General features: G+C 42.0%; 5 protein-coding genes across 8 annotated transcripts; 2 read left to right on the top strand and 3 right to left on the bottom strand.

Annotated features, from left to right (window-relative positions):
* Positions 1 to 108: 108 nt before the first annotated feature.
* On the top strand, positions 109 to 6,284 carry LOC129590152 (atrial natriuretic peptide receptor 1-like). 3 transcript variants are annotated; one of them, XM_055485201.1, is made up of 15 exons: positions 109 to 919; positions 1,499 to 1,609; positions 1,687 to 1,839; positions 2,070 to 2,348; positions 2,406 to 2,756; positions 2,835 to 3,031; positions 3,092 to 3,118; positions 3,180 to 3,437; positions 3,499 to 3,904; positions 3,988 to 4,174; positions 4,400 to 4,552; positions 4,655 to 4,874; positions 5,449 to 5,593; positions 5,677 to 5,778; positions 5,866 to 6,284. In XM_055485201.1, the coding sequence occupies exons 1-15, from the start codon at positions 223 to 225 to the stop codon at positions 6,078 to 6,080; spliced, it is 3,501 nt and encodes a 1,166-aa protein (XP_055341176.1). In that variant the 5' UTR covers positions 109 to 222; the 3' UTR covers positions 6,081 to 6,284. The 3 variants fall into 3 exon arrangements, with proteins under 3 accessions (XP_055341176.1, XP_055341178.1, XP_055341179.1); XM_055485203.1 differs by having other exon boundaries at positions 721 to 902; positions 5,866 to 6,282; XM_055485204.1 differs by lacking the exon at positions 109 to 919 and adding an exon at positions 1,295 to 1,420 and having other exon boundaries at positions 5,866 to 6,281.
* Positions 6,285 to 6,730: 446 nt separating this feature from the next.
* On the top strand, positions 6,731 to 8,070 carry LOC129590106 (uncharacterized). The gene is made up of 3 exons (XM_055485118.1): positions 6,731 to 6,966; positions 7,052 to 7,525; positions 7,659 to 8,070. The coding sequence occupies exons 2-3, from the start codon at positions 7,087 to 7,089 to the stop codon at positions 7,730 to 7,732; spliced, it is 513 nt and encodes a 170-aa protein (XP_055341093.1). The 5' UTR covers positions 6,731 to 6,966; positions 7,052 to 7,086; the 3' UTR covers positions 7,733 to 8,070.
* Positions 8,071 to 8,284: 214 nt separating this feature from the next.
* Positions 8,285 to 10,221, bottom strand: LOC129590105 (uncharacterized). 2 transcript variants are annotated; one of them, XM_055485117.1, is made up of 2 exons: positions 9,841 to 10,221; positions 8,285 to 9,745 (listed from the first exon to the last, which is right to left on the bottom strand). In XM_055485117.1, exons 1-2 carry the CDS (start codon positions 9,846 to 9,848, stop codon positions 8,464 to 8,466), a joined length of 1,290 nt encoding a protein of 429 aa, XP_055341092.1. In that variant the 5' UTR covers positions 9,849 to 10,221; the 3' UTR covers positions 8,285 to 8,463. The 2 variants fall into 2 exon arrangements, with proteins under 2 accessions (XP_055341092.1, XP_055341091.1); XM_055485116.1 differs by having other exon boundaries at positions 8,287 to 9,750.
* Positions 10,222 to 11,348: 1,127 nt separating this feature from the next.
* Positions 11,349 to 14,794, bottom strand: LOC129590244 (uncharacterized). Its single transcript, XM_055485373.1, has 4 exons — positions 13,894 to 14,794; positions 12,583 to 12,728; positions 11,867 to 12,020; positions 11,349 to 11,700 (listed from the first exon to the last, which is right to left on the bottom strand). The coding sequence occupies exons 1-4, from the start codon at positions 14,154 to 14,156 to the stop codon at positions 11,487 to 11,489; spliced, it is 777 nt and encodes a 258-aa protein (XP_055341348.1). The 5' UTR covers positions 14,157 to 14,794; the 3' UTR covers positions 11,349 to 11,486.
* A 662-nt stretch (positions 14,795 to 15,456) lies between these two features.
* Positions 15,457 to 17,762, bottom strand: LOC129590308 (glutathione S-transferase 1-like). Its single transcript, XM_055485462.1, has 2 exons — positions 17,377 to 17,762; positions 15,457 to 17,104 (listed from the first exon to the last, which is right to left on the bottom strand). Exons 1-2 carry the CDS (start codon positions 17,666 to 17,668, stop codon positions 16,824 to 16,826), a joined length of 573 nt encoding a protein of 190 aa, XP_055341437.1. The 5' UTR covers positions 17,669 to 17,762; the 3' UTR covers positions 15,457 to 16,823.
* Positions 17,763 to 17,896: the final 134 nt, after the last annotated feature.

Genomic DNA, 17,896 nt, shown 5'->3' with positions numbered 1-17,896 from the left:
AATACCTGCAGATACTGACGTACTGTAAACAACTACTTAAGTAACTTCGCACAGCGACAACGCAGAAAAGCAGACGGGTTTATCAGCTTGCCAAACAGTTCACAAGACTCCTAAATCCACATCACTAACAGTTTATTTTAAAACATTCTTTAACACTACACCATTCTCCGCAAACATTTTTGATATTTTTTTTCTATATCATTTTTCCAGAAACACTTTCTTATGCTGTTGACTACACTAGTTTTGCTAAGCAGAATTTATTTGTCTCTGCTGCAAGAAATTTTAGAGCTAGATACAAGCGCAGCTGAAAACAGTGAAACGACAACAATGCCCAGTTTTGCAATGCCTTGGATGGCCTTCACCCCCCCACCCACTACCTCGAATCCTTCTATCCAGCCACCCGAAGTTTTTCGGCTAATGATCATGCATTCCGACGACAGTGGCATCCCGTGCAATTCCGACCTAATGCAGCCAGGAATCGATATCGCCATGAAAAAGGCTGCCGATATGTTCAACGTTAACTACACACTGCCGACAACCTTTTGTGGCACTTGTCGCGATGATGCGTTCGGCGACGGGCTAACTAATCTGCTCTACGTGATTAAAAGTACCTGGTTCAGTAAGAAAGTTGTTGTTGTGCTGGGACCGAGTTGTCCAGCTGATTTAGATGCGGCGTGCGCTATGATGAGCCATTACGGTATCGGCCCACTTATTGCGGCTAATTCGCCGTTTCGCGGAAGCTTCAGCGTCATGAATGGCTTCCGCATGACCTTTTCCGCCTTCACATTCTGGATTCCCCTGGTAGATCTGTGCCGCGAGTTTAACTGGACCAACGTCAACGTTATATATTTTCAAGACAATGATACAGATGCCTCTACAACCAGTCCTGGTAGTCAGCTCTGGTACGGCATGGCTACTGGTATTGATTCTGATCTTAAACAGAGAATAGTTCCGCGCATGTAGAGGAATATTAAGTATTTGCACTGCGACGTCCATCGCATTCCGGACATTTTCGCAATACGGTTTCGCGTACAGGACAGCAGAGACAGGTATTCTCTGCGTTGCGCCACAGTTGCTCCGGCAGCGATTGTCGATCCAGATTCAAAGAGAAAAGCGCTGTGTGTAATGGGCACGTTACCGGAGAGCAGAAAACATAGCAGAAGTATTTTTGTCATAGGCTGTGTATGTCTTTTATTCATGTTTTCCTTTCCTGCTTTTGATTTTGTGAGATATACATATTCTTTAACTTCATGCTTAACATTAGAAAGCTTGATAATTTTATTAATCTGGTGTACAAGTTTGTAATGAAAACACTAAATTGTCCCGTATGTGTTTGAAAAGATTTTGTCATGTGGAACAACGCGAAGATTACCGTGTCTCTCTTGTCCCGTACGCAAATCCCTATTGCGAAAATGTCGAAGTATTGCCAATGGTTAATTTTCATATTAATTTTCGTGCTTGCATTTTTCATGAATTCAATGGACAATTTCCTATTTAGGTCTTTATAACTCAAATCCATACGCAACAGCCATTAGCTTTTTCCCCATTCGTCATGACACCAGTTCCAATGTGTCAAGAAACCTATTGAGTGCTTACAGTAGAGGGCGAAGTAAGTAAGGCAACATTCGCATGCTCTGGAAGACTGGAGTTTGTCTTTGCAGTTTGTCTAAAATACTGTTTTTGCAGTCCACGTACTAGTCGGAGATGCCGAAATGGTTCGACAGTATCTTGTGGGAGCACATGACCTAGGAATGACCAATGGCGAGCATATGTATTTTGCGCCAGACTTCCATCGCGATACCATTATAAAACCTACAAAAGAGACTGGCTGGAAACGAGGTATGTACCTTTACAAAATACATTCCGGTATTGATGGAACCGTGCCTGTATTTTATAGAAAGGTTAAACTACTGTAAATGGAAGTATACGCATGATTTATAATTGATTTATAACACACTGTCACGGCATCCGCACATTAAACGAGTCTTTATGGTAATGGTTTATGGCCGCACTTATGGCTGATGATTACTTACGTATAAAAAACCATTCGGTCATACAATACTTGTTAGGTGACGGAAACGACGAAAAGGCTAAAGACGCATACCGTTCGCTGTTAGTAATCGGTCTACGAGACCGTTCAGCCGATCCATCGTACTTAAAGTTTGTGGACGAACTAAAGGAATGGGGAAGAACCAATCAGTACACCAGGCCAGACCTATTAAGCGCTCCAGACTATTACATGATAAGCTATCATGATGCAGTCCTTTTACCAGCGGCCGGCGTGGGCTTCTATCACGAAATTCAACAGTCAGCACTTCCACTGGCCGTACTCCCGAGTTACTCGTTTGGTAAACTTACGACTTGATTTAACCCCGCACCAGTGTGTTATCCAGACCTTTATTCAGGTGACGCGCCAGTGGTGTTCAATACCAGTCTTCTAACATCCGCGATGCAGCAGATCACTTGGAACTACTCGAAAAGCGGTTTGCGTTTGTCGGAAAAGTTGTTAACAACCAAAACTCGGGAAGTGTGTGACAGTTTTAATTTATACGGCATGTCGAACGCCAGCAACGGAGTACTTCAACTGCTGCGAGCGTATAACGCTTCTAGTGATCCGAACATTACCGACACAACGGTTGAGCTTTGTCCCACGACACCCAGCGTTATACGAGCGATCGTCTGGCCCAATGCAAATAACACACCACCAGTTAACGAACCCGTTTGTGGATATCTCGATGAAAAGTGTCCTCCGTACGGTAAGCAAGCAAAAAAATCCCTCCCGGAAGTACCTGCAGTAGTGAAATGTAAGCTTTTTTGTTTCGAACTGCTTGCAGATTACTTACCCACTTACATTATGATTGGAATCGGTGCCTTCTTCCTTCCCATTATTCTTATTGGCTGCGCCATTGCTACTTGGAAGGGCTTCAGATATTATCGTTCGGCTTGGAACTGGATTGTACACCCCAGTGATGTGCGAGTATCATGGCCCAACAGCGCCGTGCCCATTGATATAGAAGACAATGCCAGCATAGTAAGCTCTCCCGAAAAAGAAACTGTTTTTGCTGTTTCTGTACCTGTTTTTCTTCTACAGGAACCAAGTTTAAACGCTCGCCATCAGGTATCCGTTTATCGTAACGTAAATTCTGCGTGTACTTGGTTAATTGAGTTTGTTTATGAAGGGATGGCAATCGGAGGACGTTTTTCCTGAACCGCTAATGCCAGAGATATCTACCGTCTTGGGTAGATGGAAGCGAAAAATGACGGCTGTTAGACATTGCTACAAAAAATACGTTGTCAAGCATTTCCGGCTTCTTCAGGAAGTAGAATGGGCAAGAAAGATTGACCATGATAATGTGCTGAAATTCCTTGGTGCTTCAATCGACATTAACCATGTTGCCGTGTTGTATGAGGAAATTGGAAATCGGGGACGCTTGATTGTGAGAAACCAGTCAAGAAGCAATCTGTATAATTAGCTCAAAATAATGTGCTTTGTTTTAGGATCTTATACATATGAAGCCGAAGATGGACTGGGAAGTTCGATTCTCCTTCGCCAGTGACATCATTCACGGTCTGCTGCATCTGTATTTCAAATGGCTGCAATGCCATGGTCGGTTGACCTCGTTTTGTCTGTGGATTGATGAAAAATTCGTCGTCAAAATCAGTGATTACGGTCTGCCAAGTTTTCTGGATTTGAACATGGTGGAATACTGGTTTGCCAAAAAGTGCCCTGGATTCAGTCAATCACTTTTGTGGACATCACCTGAGGTTTTACGCAGCAACGACAGCAACCAAAGAAGTGCCAATTTGATGAATCGGTCAGTGGACATTTACAGTTATGGCATAATCATGCAAGAACTTATTTTATGGGATCGTCCGTACTGCATGTTCGATTACACGCCGACTGGTTAGTGCTTTTAAATATTGGGCAGTTTAAATAAGCATTGTTTGAAATAATAATATGCGAGCTGTTCTTCGTTATATGTACAGAAATCGTTTCGTATGTTCGTTATGGACAAACGCCTGAAGGCATACCAATGCGACCAAAGTTCACATTGGATGTGGACTGCGATACACAGTTACTGGAACTGGTGCAAATATGCTGGAATGAATCTCAGCACGAAAGACCTGACTGGAGTTTTGTCAGAGGGGAGATTTCTCGTGTAGCGACAAAAATGTAGGCTTCGTCGATACTTGTAGCCAACAATTTACTGTAGCTGTAGTAAGTGGTTGTGGAAGGCTGGCAGCTTAATATACTTTAGCTGTACCAGTGCCGCTCTACAGTAGTATAGGCTTCTGGTACTAGCTGGTATTTCTAGTACTAGCTGTTACAATCACACTATAGTAAGTACTTGAAGCAGCAAATATGTTACGAGATGGGGCGCACAACTTATACTTGCAGGTGTACAAAATCAGGCGGTAGTCTGGCCGATGCGCTGATGGCTCAGATGGAAAATCTGACAAACAGCCTCGAAAATGTCGTACATAAACTGGACTTTCAAGCCTACGTTGACCAACAGAAAAAGAATGCCATGTTATATGTGTACATACCCAGGTAAAAGCGAATTCAGCATCATTGCATCAACAATTTTATTATTTGATGCGGGGATTCAGCTACCTGGTGGTAACATACGTAAAGCTAGCTGAAACATTGCAGGGCTGTTGCGGGCTACGGCGACAATATGTCCACTTCGTGCACCAAAGTTTACGACCACGTAACAGTAGTTTGTTCCGATGTCTTAACACCGTCTGTTATCCGAGCTCAAAGTTCACCAGTTCAAGTGATCGACTGTTTGGAAAAGCTTGGACAATTAGTGGGCGATGTACTGGAAACATCTGGGATGAGCAGAGTATCGCATTTTCAGGACACAGTCATCGTAAGTAGCCCTAACTTTTCTATGCAAGTCACACTTTTACTCTTTACCGCATGCAGATTTGATTGCTGGACAGTCGGTGAGCAATCGCCAAATTACCTTAGATACCAGTACATTACTGGGAGCCACTTCGTGCATAACTTTTCACTGGGTGAACCTTTAAGACCATGGCTACTCTGTAGTTCGGCTTCAGTTCTAAAATTCTCTTTACTTCTCTTTCCGCTCCCTACTTTACTCGCGAGCAAAAATTAGACAACTTTTTACTTTTTACCTAATCTTGGCCATGATTGTTTTTCAAAAATTTTCTCAAGTTCAGTGAACGTTTTATTAACTGTTGCTACTTTCGGTGCGATTGGTAGCATAAATCAAATAACTATGCTGTCTGTGCACTTAACTTCCGGATATGGAAGACATTATAAAACTGTAGAACATAGATTATAGACAGCTGAATTCCACGATAAAATATGTAGGGGGTGTCCACACAAAACATCTTTTGTGTGGAGGCTTGCTGTGAAATTTTATCTCGCTTTTGTTCAGTAAAAGGTGTTGTAAAACGGTTGGAAAACTCTTCTAACAGGCTGCTTCTGGCGTTCCAGTGGAATCGTCAAACCACGCAACAGATGCCGTAAAGTACGCGTTGCGCCTGGTATCCGCCCTGGAGAGCTTCGTTATTCCTTACAAACCGGACTACCGGTTCAAGCCGCGAGTGGGAATTAGTTCAGGTAGATCTACATAGCATATGTATCATGACTTGGAGTCCATCACTACTGAATAAAAACATTTTTTGTTTCTCTTAAATTTTTAGGTGCAGTGGTTGGAGGCGTTCTGAGCACAAAAATACCAAGGTTCTTTATTTACGGCGAAGCAGTGCTGATTGCTCTTAGAATGCTGCACTCCATTGGCAACTGTAAGCGCGAAGTCTACGTACCTCAAACATTTATGTCACAGTAAGATTCGGGACGAAACAAAGATAATTATGCATTAATTAATGCAGATCCTGGAATTCAGATCAGCGGATATACGAGAGAGTTACTGCAGCGTAGCGATTTTGTGGTAGAACATCGTGGTCCCATACCGTACAAGGACAGGCACATTGATGGATATTGGTTACATGGTTCTATGGATGCAGTGCTCGAGCTTTTTGCCATACATAATCCCATGAAAACTGCCGTTGTTAAAAGGCCATCGTTTCTTTTTAAAATGGCATGACTTAAATCCATCCTTAGAATTTTGTTAGTTATCATTTCTGTTCGAGAATTGTATATGGAGCTGCAATTTTCGATTTTCGAAGGAAATTGTTATTTTGAACAAAAATGCGCGAAAACTTCCGATTTTTATGCAGTTCAGTTAATACTTTAAGCAGTGGTAAACTAGCTTTACAGTTCATGTATTGAGTATGTATGTAGTTCATGTATTTAACGAGATTTAAAATTTTTTTCTACAGCCGGCATGAATGACAGAATAAGAAACCGCTGAAAATAAATTACGGCAACAAAATTAGGTAATAATAATAAAATGATTATTAATGTTTATTACGTGACAGGAATACGTAAGTATGATTTTGTATTTAATATCTGTACGTCCGGTATTCTTGCAGCCATAAAAATTAAATATGTTGTATGTACAGTAAAGCTGCGCGTGATTTAAACACGCTAAACTAAAGTAAAGTACATTACTACGATAGAGTACAGTGCAAATCGTAGCAAATTGTAAAACAGGTACTGTACTGTTTAATATGTTACGCTGTAAACGGTAGACAAAGGAATACGGTTCCACTTGGCACTTGTTACAAAAAAGGTCAACGAGGTCACGAGAAAATGTTTGCGATGCAACCGGTTGCTTAGCGGTACGAAATGTAGGATGATCTGGAGTCTTAGTTAGCTTTTCTAAATTTAGTTTTTGTAATTTTTGTTGAGCGACTTTCTGTATTATGTCAAACTCCTGATTATTAGCTTTGCTGTACTTTTTCTGAGACACAATGGTACTAAGTAAACAAGTAGTTGGCGGAAAGAAACTCGTATGCTTCCGGACATGCAAAGGCGAGATGGTATCATTCTTTGCCAGACCAAAGGGCGGAGGCTGCAAGAAGAAAAAGGTAAGCGGTTTGGTACTGCAATAGAAAGCCACCAGTTAGGCATACTAGCTGCTGCTGTATAATCTCTGGATCTGATCATGTCCAGAACCGATGCGGTTTGAAGAAGAAATCAAAGTCTAAATGCGGCATGAAAAAGCGGAGGTCCTCCAAGAAATCTTCTTGCGGCATGAAAAAGCGAAAGTCATCCAAGAGATCTTCTTGCGGCATGAAAAAGCGAAAGTCATCCAAGAGATCTTCTTGCGGAATGAAAAAGCGAAAGTCATCCAAAAGATCTTCTTGTGGCATGAAAAACCGAAAGTCTTCCAAAAGATCTTCTTGTGGCATGAAAAAGCGAAGGTCATCCAAGCGATCTTCTTGCGGCATGAAAAAGCGAAAGTCATCCAAGCGATCTTCTTGCGGCATGAAAAAGCGAAAGTCATCCAAGCGATCTTCTTGTGGCATGAAAAAGCGAAAGTCATCCAAGAAATCTTCGTGCCGCCCCAAAAAGTCGTCCAGCCGTCCAAAGAAGTCTTCGTGCAAGGCCAAAAGCCGATCACGTCCACGTTGTGGATCGAAGAAGGTGAGCGTTGTTGAAAATATTACGTTGCTACGTGTTTGTGACGATGCAGATATTCATTGTGCTCTAGTAACTGATATTCAAAAAATGTTGTTCATCGCAGTGTAGGTACTAAAATTGGCTAATCTTTTTGCAGCGATCGGTAAGCAAATGTGGAGGGTAACGCGCTTTCCTGGATGGCCGCTCAGGCATGTGTATTGCCTTTTCTAGCTTATTTGCTATCCAAACGTCCGCAGAAGATGCCCAAACATGTAGAGTAGTGGTCAATGACCTGCATGTAGCAGTGGCTCCACATGTTTTGGCATCCTCTGCGGACGTTTGGAAGCAAAGCTTATCTGTCATTCGTGTTTCGGAAGCATAGATTCTTAAAATTTTGCCTTTATGCTAATTAGTTTTCCCCCAATAGTGGGGAGTTATGATATAACATAACATCGGCATCATACGTACAGTGTACATCATACGTACATTAGCATCGGCATTATACGTACAGTGCACTTTATAAAAACTACTTCAAAGGTTGTGCTGCATAAATTAATTACTTATGTAAAGGCCTTTTTGGTACAGACACAGATCAATGTGCCTTTCGGGAAGTACTGAGCTGTGATACAGCCACCGCACCAGTATTGAGCGCTATGGGTATTTTTAATTATTCTTGATGATTTAACCTACCTGATTCTACTCTACCTGATTTTACGTAAGTTCTAACGGCCGTGGTTGAAAAATTCATAAACTACGGCAACAACAACTTATTTACGCAGCAACAACTTCAGTTTATCTAAGTCCAGCCAAAATCTGACGTAAGCCAGATACGAAGCATTCCCGTAAATCAGAATGTATTGTTGTGTTTGAATTACAGTATTCTTACATTTTAATCTTTTAAATAATAATACAAGAACAGCGCCATATGTAGTAAGAGACCTGCTACACGTCCAGAAAACAGATCAGTTATCATCCGTAGTCGTCCGAGCACTAATTAAGCGTACAGTGTCGTCGTTGTGTTGCGCCGGACGCGCCATAAAGGTAGGACTGTGGAACATCGTCTCAAAACTGTCAACGGGCAGCGGTGGCCTTATCCGTTCTGCGTGCACCGCTGCTGCTACCATGTTTGTCGGTTCCGCTCCCATCCTAAGTACAACTGGTTCCACTTCGCTGGGTGGCTGACCGATCGCACTGACGTGTCCGTTAATGATGGTGTAACCCGTTAGACCACTGGTTTCCTCGTCTGTGTCTTCCTCGTCCCCGTCGTAGTCTTCGCTTCTGGCGTCCACATTGGTAACGGACGTCAGGCCGGATACCGACGTTATCTCAATATGGTACGCGGAATCGGCGACATCCGTGGGCGAACGTGCAGCATCCAGCTGTCGCAGTCGCAGGGCCTCCCGCAATCGCCGAACAAACCGGCGCATTTCCCGGCGGGATCGGAAATCCTCGTATTCGGCATCGTATCGCGGTTCCTCGGGACGGTGCTGGGGATTCTTTGCAAGCATCGCGGTGAGTTTTGTATCGCTTAATGATTGCGTCAGTCTCATAATGCGTTTGACAGGGGAATACTGAGGAAGATCTTCGAACTCTTGAGCCCGCCTTTTTGGCACAGCTCTCGGAATGGTAACAGACCGGACTGGTTTTGCGGGTGCGGGTCCGAATGGAAGGGGTGGCAGTGGGGCCAGCGGATGGTTGTACATTTTCAACCACTCGATGCACTTTTTTACCACTTTTTTTCCAGTGCATTTAGGGCATGCCCATACCCGGACATTCAATAAATCCTTAACGTTCGCCGGAAGGAAATCCATGAAAAATTCCTTGTGCATCTGTTCAATCTGCAACCGCTGACCTTTAAAAAGCCGCTGTGGAAGCAGTCGCTGAACCCGTGGCAGATTAAGCAAGATCAGAAACGGGCACTTTGAATGAATCTGCAAAAGCAGCTTCCGCATAACCAACAGTCTCTTGTTATCGAGATCGCCGATATTGTTGATGATTAAAAGCACAGCCGTTGGAAGTTCCATTAACGGCTTTTTACGCGGAAGCACTGGTGGAACCGCAAGATTTGTCCAGCGTACATGATTAAAGAGCCACGAAGTTTTAAAGTACTTCAAAAATAAATTGAAAATCGTCGCAGAAAATTTGCTGATCTGCTCATCCGCGACGTATAAAATATGAAGACTGGAGTGGCGAAATGGCACACCTGGCTCCTCCTGACATTCTACGGATTCACCGGTGCAGGCTCTGCCCTAAGGCATAAAGCGCATTAAAAAATCGAACCGTTGCAACGTAATAAAAAAATTCATTTGAAGGGACCAGTTTAAAATACTACTCATTACCTTTTCATCAGCTGACGTTCCTTGATGCTCCGGAGCTATTCGGTTACGGTGGAAAAAGTTTCTGATTCGATGCCCCATTGCTCGCGAACGGGAAGACCTTTGTTTCTCTTACCATTCTACAATGTAAGCTCGCAGGTGTTTGTTTTGGAATGTTATAATATGGGCCAGTACCCAGTCGAATAAAATAAAATTTCCTCAAGGCATAATTTTTAACGAAGGCAAAAAACGTATTCGTGGGCGAAGTGCGAATGGACTTCCATGTAACATGGCTTAAGCATTCAGTAAAATTTTCATATCTTTTACTGTTCATGTTTACTGTGCACCAGCAAAATCCAACACCACACGAGCCTCCATAATACAGTTCATACTATACAAGTTAAGATGCTAGAGGGCGAAGTGATCCTTTCTAACACTACGCTGATGACCATGCTACTGTGCCCCTTTTAGTTGCTAAGCAACGGAAGGTCACTTTTTAAATAACCTGTATACTGCACTTACTTCGTAAATGTACTCACCAATTTGGCGGCAAAAAAGGGAGCCCAGTTTAATTGCACTATAACATCGCTCTTGCACGCTCATTTAGCCCCTTCAAGTACCGGAAAACGAAGGTTTGCAACTGCCGTTGTCAAAAGCGTCGTTCAAACCAAACAACTTTTAAGCACTACCATTTCTGCCGAATGGCAGAAAAATTGGTCAGCATCTCAAAAAGGGAGAGCACTATACAATGTCCAACCGAATGTGTCTTACTCGATATGGAGAAAGCCAGTACCGGTCACACGAAATATTCAAGCATTTCTGACCCAACTTCGAATGGATCATTCTAGACTAAACGGGTCTCGACCTTCTCAGATATATGGGAATCCATCTTTGTGCTCTCGTGGTTATGCGCCGGAAACAACATCACTTTTTCTATCATTGCGCTATTTATAAGCACCCCTCGTTTACTGTATTGCGAACTTTCCTATAACATGCTGGCTTTACAGAATTGGGTTTTCTTAAAATAAAGTGGATGTTGCCGCTGCTTTCTAAAGTTTTGGAGTTCTCAAACAGATTTCGGTGATCCAATGATAAGCGACTAGTTTTTACTGTCATATGCTTATTCTGTTACCTTCGCAATTCTAATAATTTTATATTTGTTGGAGCAATGGTCCTTGAAAGGACTGCGCTGTATGTTTATGCAACAACAACAACAACTCACCAAATTAAATGGATTAACCAGAAGTTATTAATCATCAATTCGAATGACCAGTGGACAGTTTGAAAAGAGATGAATATGTACTTTTAGCACTACTGGCAGTTGCAGTGCAGTACGGCGGTTCTGGCGCAGGATAATTATTTTTTCTGTGACCGTCGCTAGCAATTAGTATTGAGCAGCTGCTTGCAGTTCTTGGTTTGTCTAAAACGTCCACGTTAATTCCCACGTGACGTTATAGTTGGTAATCATTTAAAGCACACTACTGAATGGTTACTGATTGCGCACGTTCAGCATTATTTGACAATCGTTTATTCACAACATTCATTCCCAGAACTTTCGTTATTGCTTCCAATCAGGCTTTATCTATGATTTTTCTGTGATTTTCTATAGGTATTTACGAAAAATTATGACTAATCAATAAATACGTGTGAATGCATTATATTTGATTTCGTTATAAAATATAATTATGCGAAAAGGCGGAATTCAGGTAGACATCATTGTTCATGATAGGCACCTCATTGGAGCGCACTGGGGCATTGCAAACTCGCTTCCGCCCTTGAAATCCCATTACTTGGTAGAAATTGTGCAATATTATGTCCCGCCCACGCAGTCCGCAGTCATGGCGCAAGTCATCGGAGATGCAGTCAGTGAATATCTGATAAGCGCTATATGAAAAAATATAAACAAAATTTTTTATGTCACTGCTCAGGGTTTTTGAAACAATAACAGCAAACAAGGCAGTGCTGAGTGCTGAGTGCACCATTTGGAAAATTTTCACGTACAGGAGCACTTTCAGAATATTAGCTGGGTAAATGTATTTACAATACTAACCGGCAATATTCTCCAAATAACGAGTCCACATTTCCGTCTACCGCTAGAACATTTTGTTGGGCGGCATTCATTTTAGACACGAGTGCGTGCACGCACTGGGAACGAACGGGATCACTCCGGAGCCCAAAGAAACATTCATCTTGGTCAATAAAGGCTGTCAAACAATAGTTAACGTCATATTAGAGAAAATAAATGTCATAAGTTATTTTGCATATTAAAGCATATAATTATTACTATGAAGCACCTTTGTGTAATGCATTAATTATTGGCCTAGTAAGTGCTGTTTTTATTGGTTAAAGCGTCGTGATTATTTTTAAAGATGCACCGCTTTACGTTTTTGTTTTGCGTAATGAGGCTCTAACTATCGGCCACTGCAGAGCTTAGAAAACCGCTCGGGCAAAAAACCCTTGACTAAAAGTAATCCATGGCAGTACTGTGATTGTATACGATAAAAGATCGGTTGAGAGTATTAGAAACACTTAATCTAGGCAATTTCCATCAATCGATTATTGATTCGCTGCGATTAAATCATCCATTTATGCCATGAAATCTGATACCCCAACAGCGTAAGTTTTGCGAGGTGCAATATTTCCCTAGTGACCGCGCCCAATACACATGAAAAATTGCTAGTTACACATACGGCATAGATATTCAATGCTGACTTCTTCAACTTGACAGTGCAGCACTATCGCTGATTATAATATTATTGACCTTACCTTCCCGATAAGTATCCTTCGTACATAGATCGATCTGGCGAAAGGAGCGCATAAATGCGCGTACTTTCTTGATAACTGGCTTCTCAATTAAGGACGAGCACCCACGTAGTGCATCATCCACGCAACTTAAACCGGCTCCGAGTGACCTGTAGAAAATTAAAATGGTGCTAAGCAGTTTACACAATAATCAATAAGTATTCGCTCAAATACCTTTACGCTGTGAAGACGTCTGCAGATTTAACCCTTTTGTGACTTGTCTCATCGTAAACTTTAGAGGTTAAATAATATAACCGCAAAACTTTATTACAGCGATTTAAGTTAACTTGTAACGTTACTTGTCCTGCTAAAATCCTGCTCTAGCTCGTTACTTCATCTGCTAATTCGCTTATAACCTTAGGGTTCTGCATTACTCTCTCAGTTCGTTTCTAATAATTTGCATTTTGTTTGTATAATCGAAATCAAACTCCATTTTAAGTAAGCTTTATGTTTAAGTTTAATAATAATGAAAATATATGAATAGTCAATTCAAGTTTTTGTTCCACAGTGAGCACTGCGTAACACTGCTACTGTTATTTAAAGAATTTAATACAATGCTTTCATATATACCTATCCGAGTAAACGTAGTCTCTTACACCGGTAGAACCTATCTCAAAATTTTGTCCCCGTTGATCATTTATCGCAAAACTGGTATTGTAATTCTCTAGTAACTGCAAGCAAAGCTATCCACTTCACAATGTGAAATTTTAATACTGTGCATAGGACAGGAATTGTTTAGCCGTATTATATAATTATGCACAATATGACCATACTCGTAGTTTATGGCCGCATATTTCGAAGCTCTCACCGCTAGTATCAAAGTGCGGTCAAAAGTGACTTACATGACACTGTAATTTGGTACCGTTACACCTTTCCTATCGGGGAAGCAGGTGAGCAGTTTTTGATTACTTGGACAAAATTACATGTTCGTTGTCCAATCACTACAGAAAGTATTGACAGGTCCCTTACGCAAATAGTACCGGAAATTGCGGCGGCTTCTAGTTTTTATATTTGTGATTTTTGCGAGCATTCTTGTCACGGGAGACAGGTGGTAATTTACAGTAACTCTTTGTACCGAACATAACAGGAAGCTATCATAAAACGCTGCACGCTTCAAATTCTGTAACATTAAGTAACATGTTGAAGATTTGAACATACTACTCTGGATTTTTACAATGCCCAGTACGATGTACCTAAATGTGGCTGCTATTTTGGTCGTGGATTGTACCATGAGGTGTGAAAATTAAAACTTATAATTAATCCATAAGTACATACTTGCAATACAGGTTAATGGTCTCGGGGAAGCGTGTCCTTACGTTCCCCGGTAGATCGCCTCTTCCGTACAGAACTTGACCCAGAAATCCGCCGTCTTTGGATAAAAGTGCGAAGCACGTGCCGAATTGCTCATTACATTGTTCCATGGTATGCAGACGGATCTTATGCGGTTTGCTGATGTTGGGCTTGACCGCCGGCGGGAACATGTTTAAGGTCAAAACAAAGGCAAATGTGAGGTCAAGACACGCTAAAAACAGCATCATTTGTGGCAAGTTGCGGTATTATCACAGTACTATGTTATTACACATCCCATACGCCATAACGTAGCACTTTCGCGGCTGATCTCCACAACACAACGAACATGTTAGTCCCGTCACAAATTATAACTTTCACACCATTTCACACAAGCACACATACACACACCAAGCCCAATGTGACCAAAATCGATTACACAACATTGCCGGCATTGTACAGCGGGACATCCAGTTTGCGTGTTAAATCTTTGTAATTATCTGCCATCTTCCATGAGTAGTGTGCAATCAATGCCCTGACAGTTGCTGACTGATTGCTTTTTATCCACGACGCACACACATATGTGCAGTACACGCAGGAGCATGTATGCACACACATCCGCCAAATGGGGCTGTGGCTGGCGCACTGCAACCAATTGCGACTCAACAGTGCTTATCCCGCATTCTTGGTACAAAAAGGAAACACTAGCAGACATCGACTGTCCAGCGCAGTAACATGACGTGTTTTCTTTGTGTGGAGCAACAGCAATATGGCAGGATCTTTAATTTACTAACAACTCCCGGTCCCAGGCATGAATGGCAAGACAGGCGCAAATCAATGGCCGGAAACTAGCGCCTTTTTTATTGCGGCGATAACTGCCTGGAGCCGTTACAATAACGCCCTGTCAATGGGCTGCCAACTTGCCGACAACGCCATTTCCATTTTCCTCATCTCAGTACTGACCCACAGAAATGGTTGGCAACTTTTCTGCACTTCCTCCATCTGAAGCACATCTGCTTCAGTTGTCATCTTACAGAGTGGCGGTGCACCTATTCGGCATTTCTAACAGCTCTGTGGAGCGTAAAAGACAGCTCAGCGTATCTAAGTGCCTGTTTCCGGAGCTGCTGCTGCAGTGCCTTGTGCCCATCGCCCGCAGCGGGGTCCGTATAAGGGGATCATAAATTTAGTTAGCGCCGTTGTTTGATAGAACAGGCCTTAAAGTGTCACTGGTGTCAGATTATGCTGTCTCTTTCACTAACCCAACTGGTAACCGTTTACAGAATAGGGACTTTGCTAACTCACTTTGCTATCGATCCTTCAGTCAGCACATACTGCAACCCAGTCTGAACCGGCAAAATCACTTGCATTATTGATTCGATAATGGACAAGGGAAAAAAGCTCGTGGAACTCCAGTGTAACCGAACATTAATTAGAAACAACGGAATTGCTTATGCTGCTCACGTCATTATATGGAAGATTACTCCGTTGCTGCAGTGCAGAAGTGTGCACCATAAAATTATTACTAACTCATGAATAATTAGTACCCGTGCACTTAAGTCACATAATAATTGCATAGTTGTGTGTAAATCGTTTTTCTACTCTGGCAGCGGTACTGTGGATTCAATCTGCCTATAAAGTACACCGCGCTCAGTAATAATTTAATTTTGTAAAATACATAATAAACAGAATGTTCTATAATAATTACGTTTAATATGATTGTTTTATAATACATTCATTTATACTAACACGTGGAGTGTTCCGTGTACATAGAACATTTGTACTGTTGGTTTTAATTTTATGTGTTGCACTGTAGCAAGCGTTCGTTAGCTTCCGCGCGCAGGCTGCATAATGTTTACTGTAACATGTACTGTAATGAACCGTATCACTATCTAGTACTATCTACGATGTTCCGTGTTAGCAAACGGACATTTCCACACTTTACACATTATGCCGTTTTCGCCTGTGCAAGGGCGTCTAGAGTCAATCGATCCCACCGTAAAAGGCCTCCCGGAGGCTAACAATTCCATCCGATATCCATTCCATCCGGCGCAAATCTAATTCCATCCATTTTAATCTGCAGACCAGAAACGATAAACGATCCGGTCAGCATCGGATGCTCCGATCCTTTCCGCTGCTATGGCTCGGCTATGCCGGTCTGCAGATGCAGTAGCGGGCGCTGTGGGCCGTGCTTCGCTCATTCAACTCAAGGGTCTGCTCACCCGTAGTACAAAAGAAACGTGATAACAAAAAGCAACAACATACGAACAGCTTGTAGTGTGGAGGGTCCTTGTAGCCACTTGGCTTGATAAAATTCAATCCTGTCAAAATTGCGCTGCCTTGAACAACTAACAAACCACCCGACCCCGCTTTTCATTGAGTTATTGAGCAAACGGATGCAATATCGCAAAATTACCCGCTACTTTCATATTGTGGCCCAAGTATGGATGCATAACAAGAAAAAATTGATAATCGATCATGCGTTTGTGACGGTCATCGATATGCTTTATCTTTATTTAATCAGTCTGCATCAAAAAGAAATTCTTCAAGCTATTCCTTCTGGTTTTGTCCTCCAGTGCTATTTTGGTGACCGCAGTTTTCGACAAAACTAGAAGCACAGAATATGTGAGAAACTTATGATAAAACACTCATTACAACCATATTATGAAACTACGGTCACTACAGAGTACATTTTACGATGTGTTACATCGATCCCGGAAAACTAAAATAACTGCAGCAAATCACTACATTCAAAACTTTGTTAAATTTAACTTTAAGATATTGAATTACTCTAAAAATGTCAGAGCATAAATCTCAGTTATTCTCAAAGATACACGGTAAACAAGCAAGAAATGTCGACAATATGCGGCAAGATACGTACGGTTATACTCTTAATTGCAGTCTAAACAGAGAAAAAAAGATCACCACGCTGTTTTTGGTCGCTTTGCTATCCAGTCTTTAATTCCTTTATAATTGCGAACACGTTCTCGATAGGCTTTCAGTGTTGGATATTTCGCCAGGAAGCCTTGCTCAAAGTTTTCAATGGTGTCCAGATAGCAGGTGATCGCAATATCCGCCCAAGTTGGTGCTTGTCCGACAAAATACCCTTCTCCTTTGTCATTCTGCGCTAACATGTCTTGCAATTTCGTTAATGGCGTTTCAGCGGCTTTCAAGTAATGTTCCCGCACCTGCTCCGCTTTTGCATGTCATTGTGGAAAAAGCGAGCGTAAACCCAATCCGGATATGTCTTTCGACAATCTGTTCAAAAGTGGGCGCGTAATTACAGAATACGTAGTACTGCATGGACAACCATATATTAGTACTGTATATATAGAAGTACGCATACTGTTAATGTATGTATGTATACAGCATACAGTAGGTACTTATATACGTGTATATATACACTAAGCCGTGATACAGCAATAATTCTCATAATTTCGAGCAAGTTAGTAGTATTAAAGGTGGCCAACATACCGGTAACATAATCGACCAGTTCATCAACTCTGGCGTGCTCCCATTCGTTGCTCCCAACCAGGCCAAATCGGCGTGCAAGAAAACGCTGAATGGTCAGACTTTCTCCCAGAATTTTACCATCCACTTCCAAGAACGGTAATGTTCCGAAAGGAGTTTGCGATCTGAACTCGGGCCATTCGGCTGCGTCAATACGATGATCCACAAAATCCTCACCGGCTAAAGCGAAGATCCAACGGACAGCTTCCCCACGACCCTGTCCATTAAAATAATGATACACATACTTGGTAGCCATGGTTGGAAAACTCTTAATCTGTTTATAGCAGACTGCCAACAGATGTTAGTTGCTGCCATATAAAGTGAACGCTTAGACTCGACTGTAATTACCTGTCAATCGCATAAAATTCTTTGTACGTGTACATGAAAGTCCGGAGTGGTATAACCCGGAACCGGATTTAGAGCGTTGTTACCGTACAACCGTGCAGTGTGCACTATGATCTCCACTGCAAAGTCCAAATAAATG

This window comes from Paramacrobiotus metropolitanus, unplaced genomic scaffold (assembly GCF_019649055.1).
Source record: "Paramacrobiotus metropolitanus isolate TYO unplaced genomic scaffold, Prichtersi_v1.0 Parri_scaffold0000039, whole genome shotgun sequence".
Classification (NCBI taxonomy): Eukaryota; Metazoa; Tardigrada; class Eutardigrada; order Parachela; family Macrobiotidae; genus Paramacrobiotus; species Paramacrobiotus metropolitanus.
The sequence above is the reverse complement of the archived record's forward strand: the minus strand, read 5'-3'. Positions and strand labels throughout refer to the sequence as shown.

Coding starts and splice junctions, on each gene's coding strand:
- LOC129590152 (XM_055485201.1), top strand. CDS start 223: ATGCTGTTGACTACACTAGTTTTGCTAAGCAGAATTTATTTGTCTCTG. Junction 1,610..1,686: donor TGCTTACAGTAGAGGGCGAA/GTAAGTAAGGCA, acceptor CTGTTTTTGCAG/TCCACGTACTAGTCGGAGAT. Junction 4,175..4,399: donor TCTCGTGTAGCGACAAAAAT/GTAGGCTTCGTC, acceptor TTATACTTGCAG/GTGTACAAAATCAGGCGGTA.
- LOC129590308 (XM_055485462.1), bottom strand. CDS start 17,668: ATGGCTACCAAGTATGTGTATCATTATTTTAATGGACAGGGTCGTGGG. Junction 17,105..17,376: donor ACTGGTCGATTATGTTACCG/GTATGTTGGCCA, acceptor CACAATGACATG/CAAAAGCGGAGCAGGTGCGG.
- LOC129590244 (XM_055485373.1), bottom strand. CDS start 14,156: ATGATGCTGTTTTTAGCGTGTCTTGACCTCACATTTGCCTTTGTTTTG. Junction 12,729..13,893: donor ACCATTAACCTGTATTGCAA/GTATGTACTTAT, acceptor AATTTTCTACAG/GTCACTCGGAGCCGGTTTAA. Junction 11,701..11,866: donor TTATTTGGAGAATATTGCCG/GTTAGTATTGTA, acceptor TTTTTCATATAG/CGCTTATCAGATATTCACTG.
- LOC129590106 (XM_055485118.1), top strand. CDS start 7,087: ATGCGGCATGAAAAAGCGGAGGTCCTCCAAGAAATCTTCTTGCGGCAT. Junction 7,526..7,658: donor CACGTTGTGGATCGAAGAAG/GTGAGCGTTGTT, acceptor ATCTTTTTGCAG/CGATCGGTAAGCAAATGTGG.
- LOC129590105 (XM_055485116.1), bottom strand. CDS start 9,918: ATGGGGCATCGAATCAGAAACTTTTTCCACCGTAACCGAATAGCTCCG. Junction 9,751..9,840: donor GAACGTCAGCTGATGAAAAG/GTAATGAGTAGT, acceptor TTTATGCCTTAG/GGCAGAGCCTGCACCGGTGA.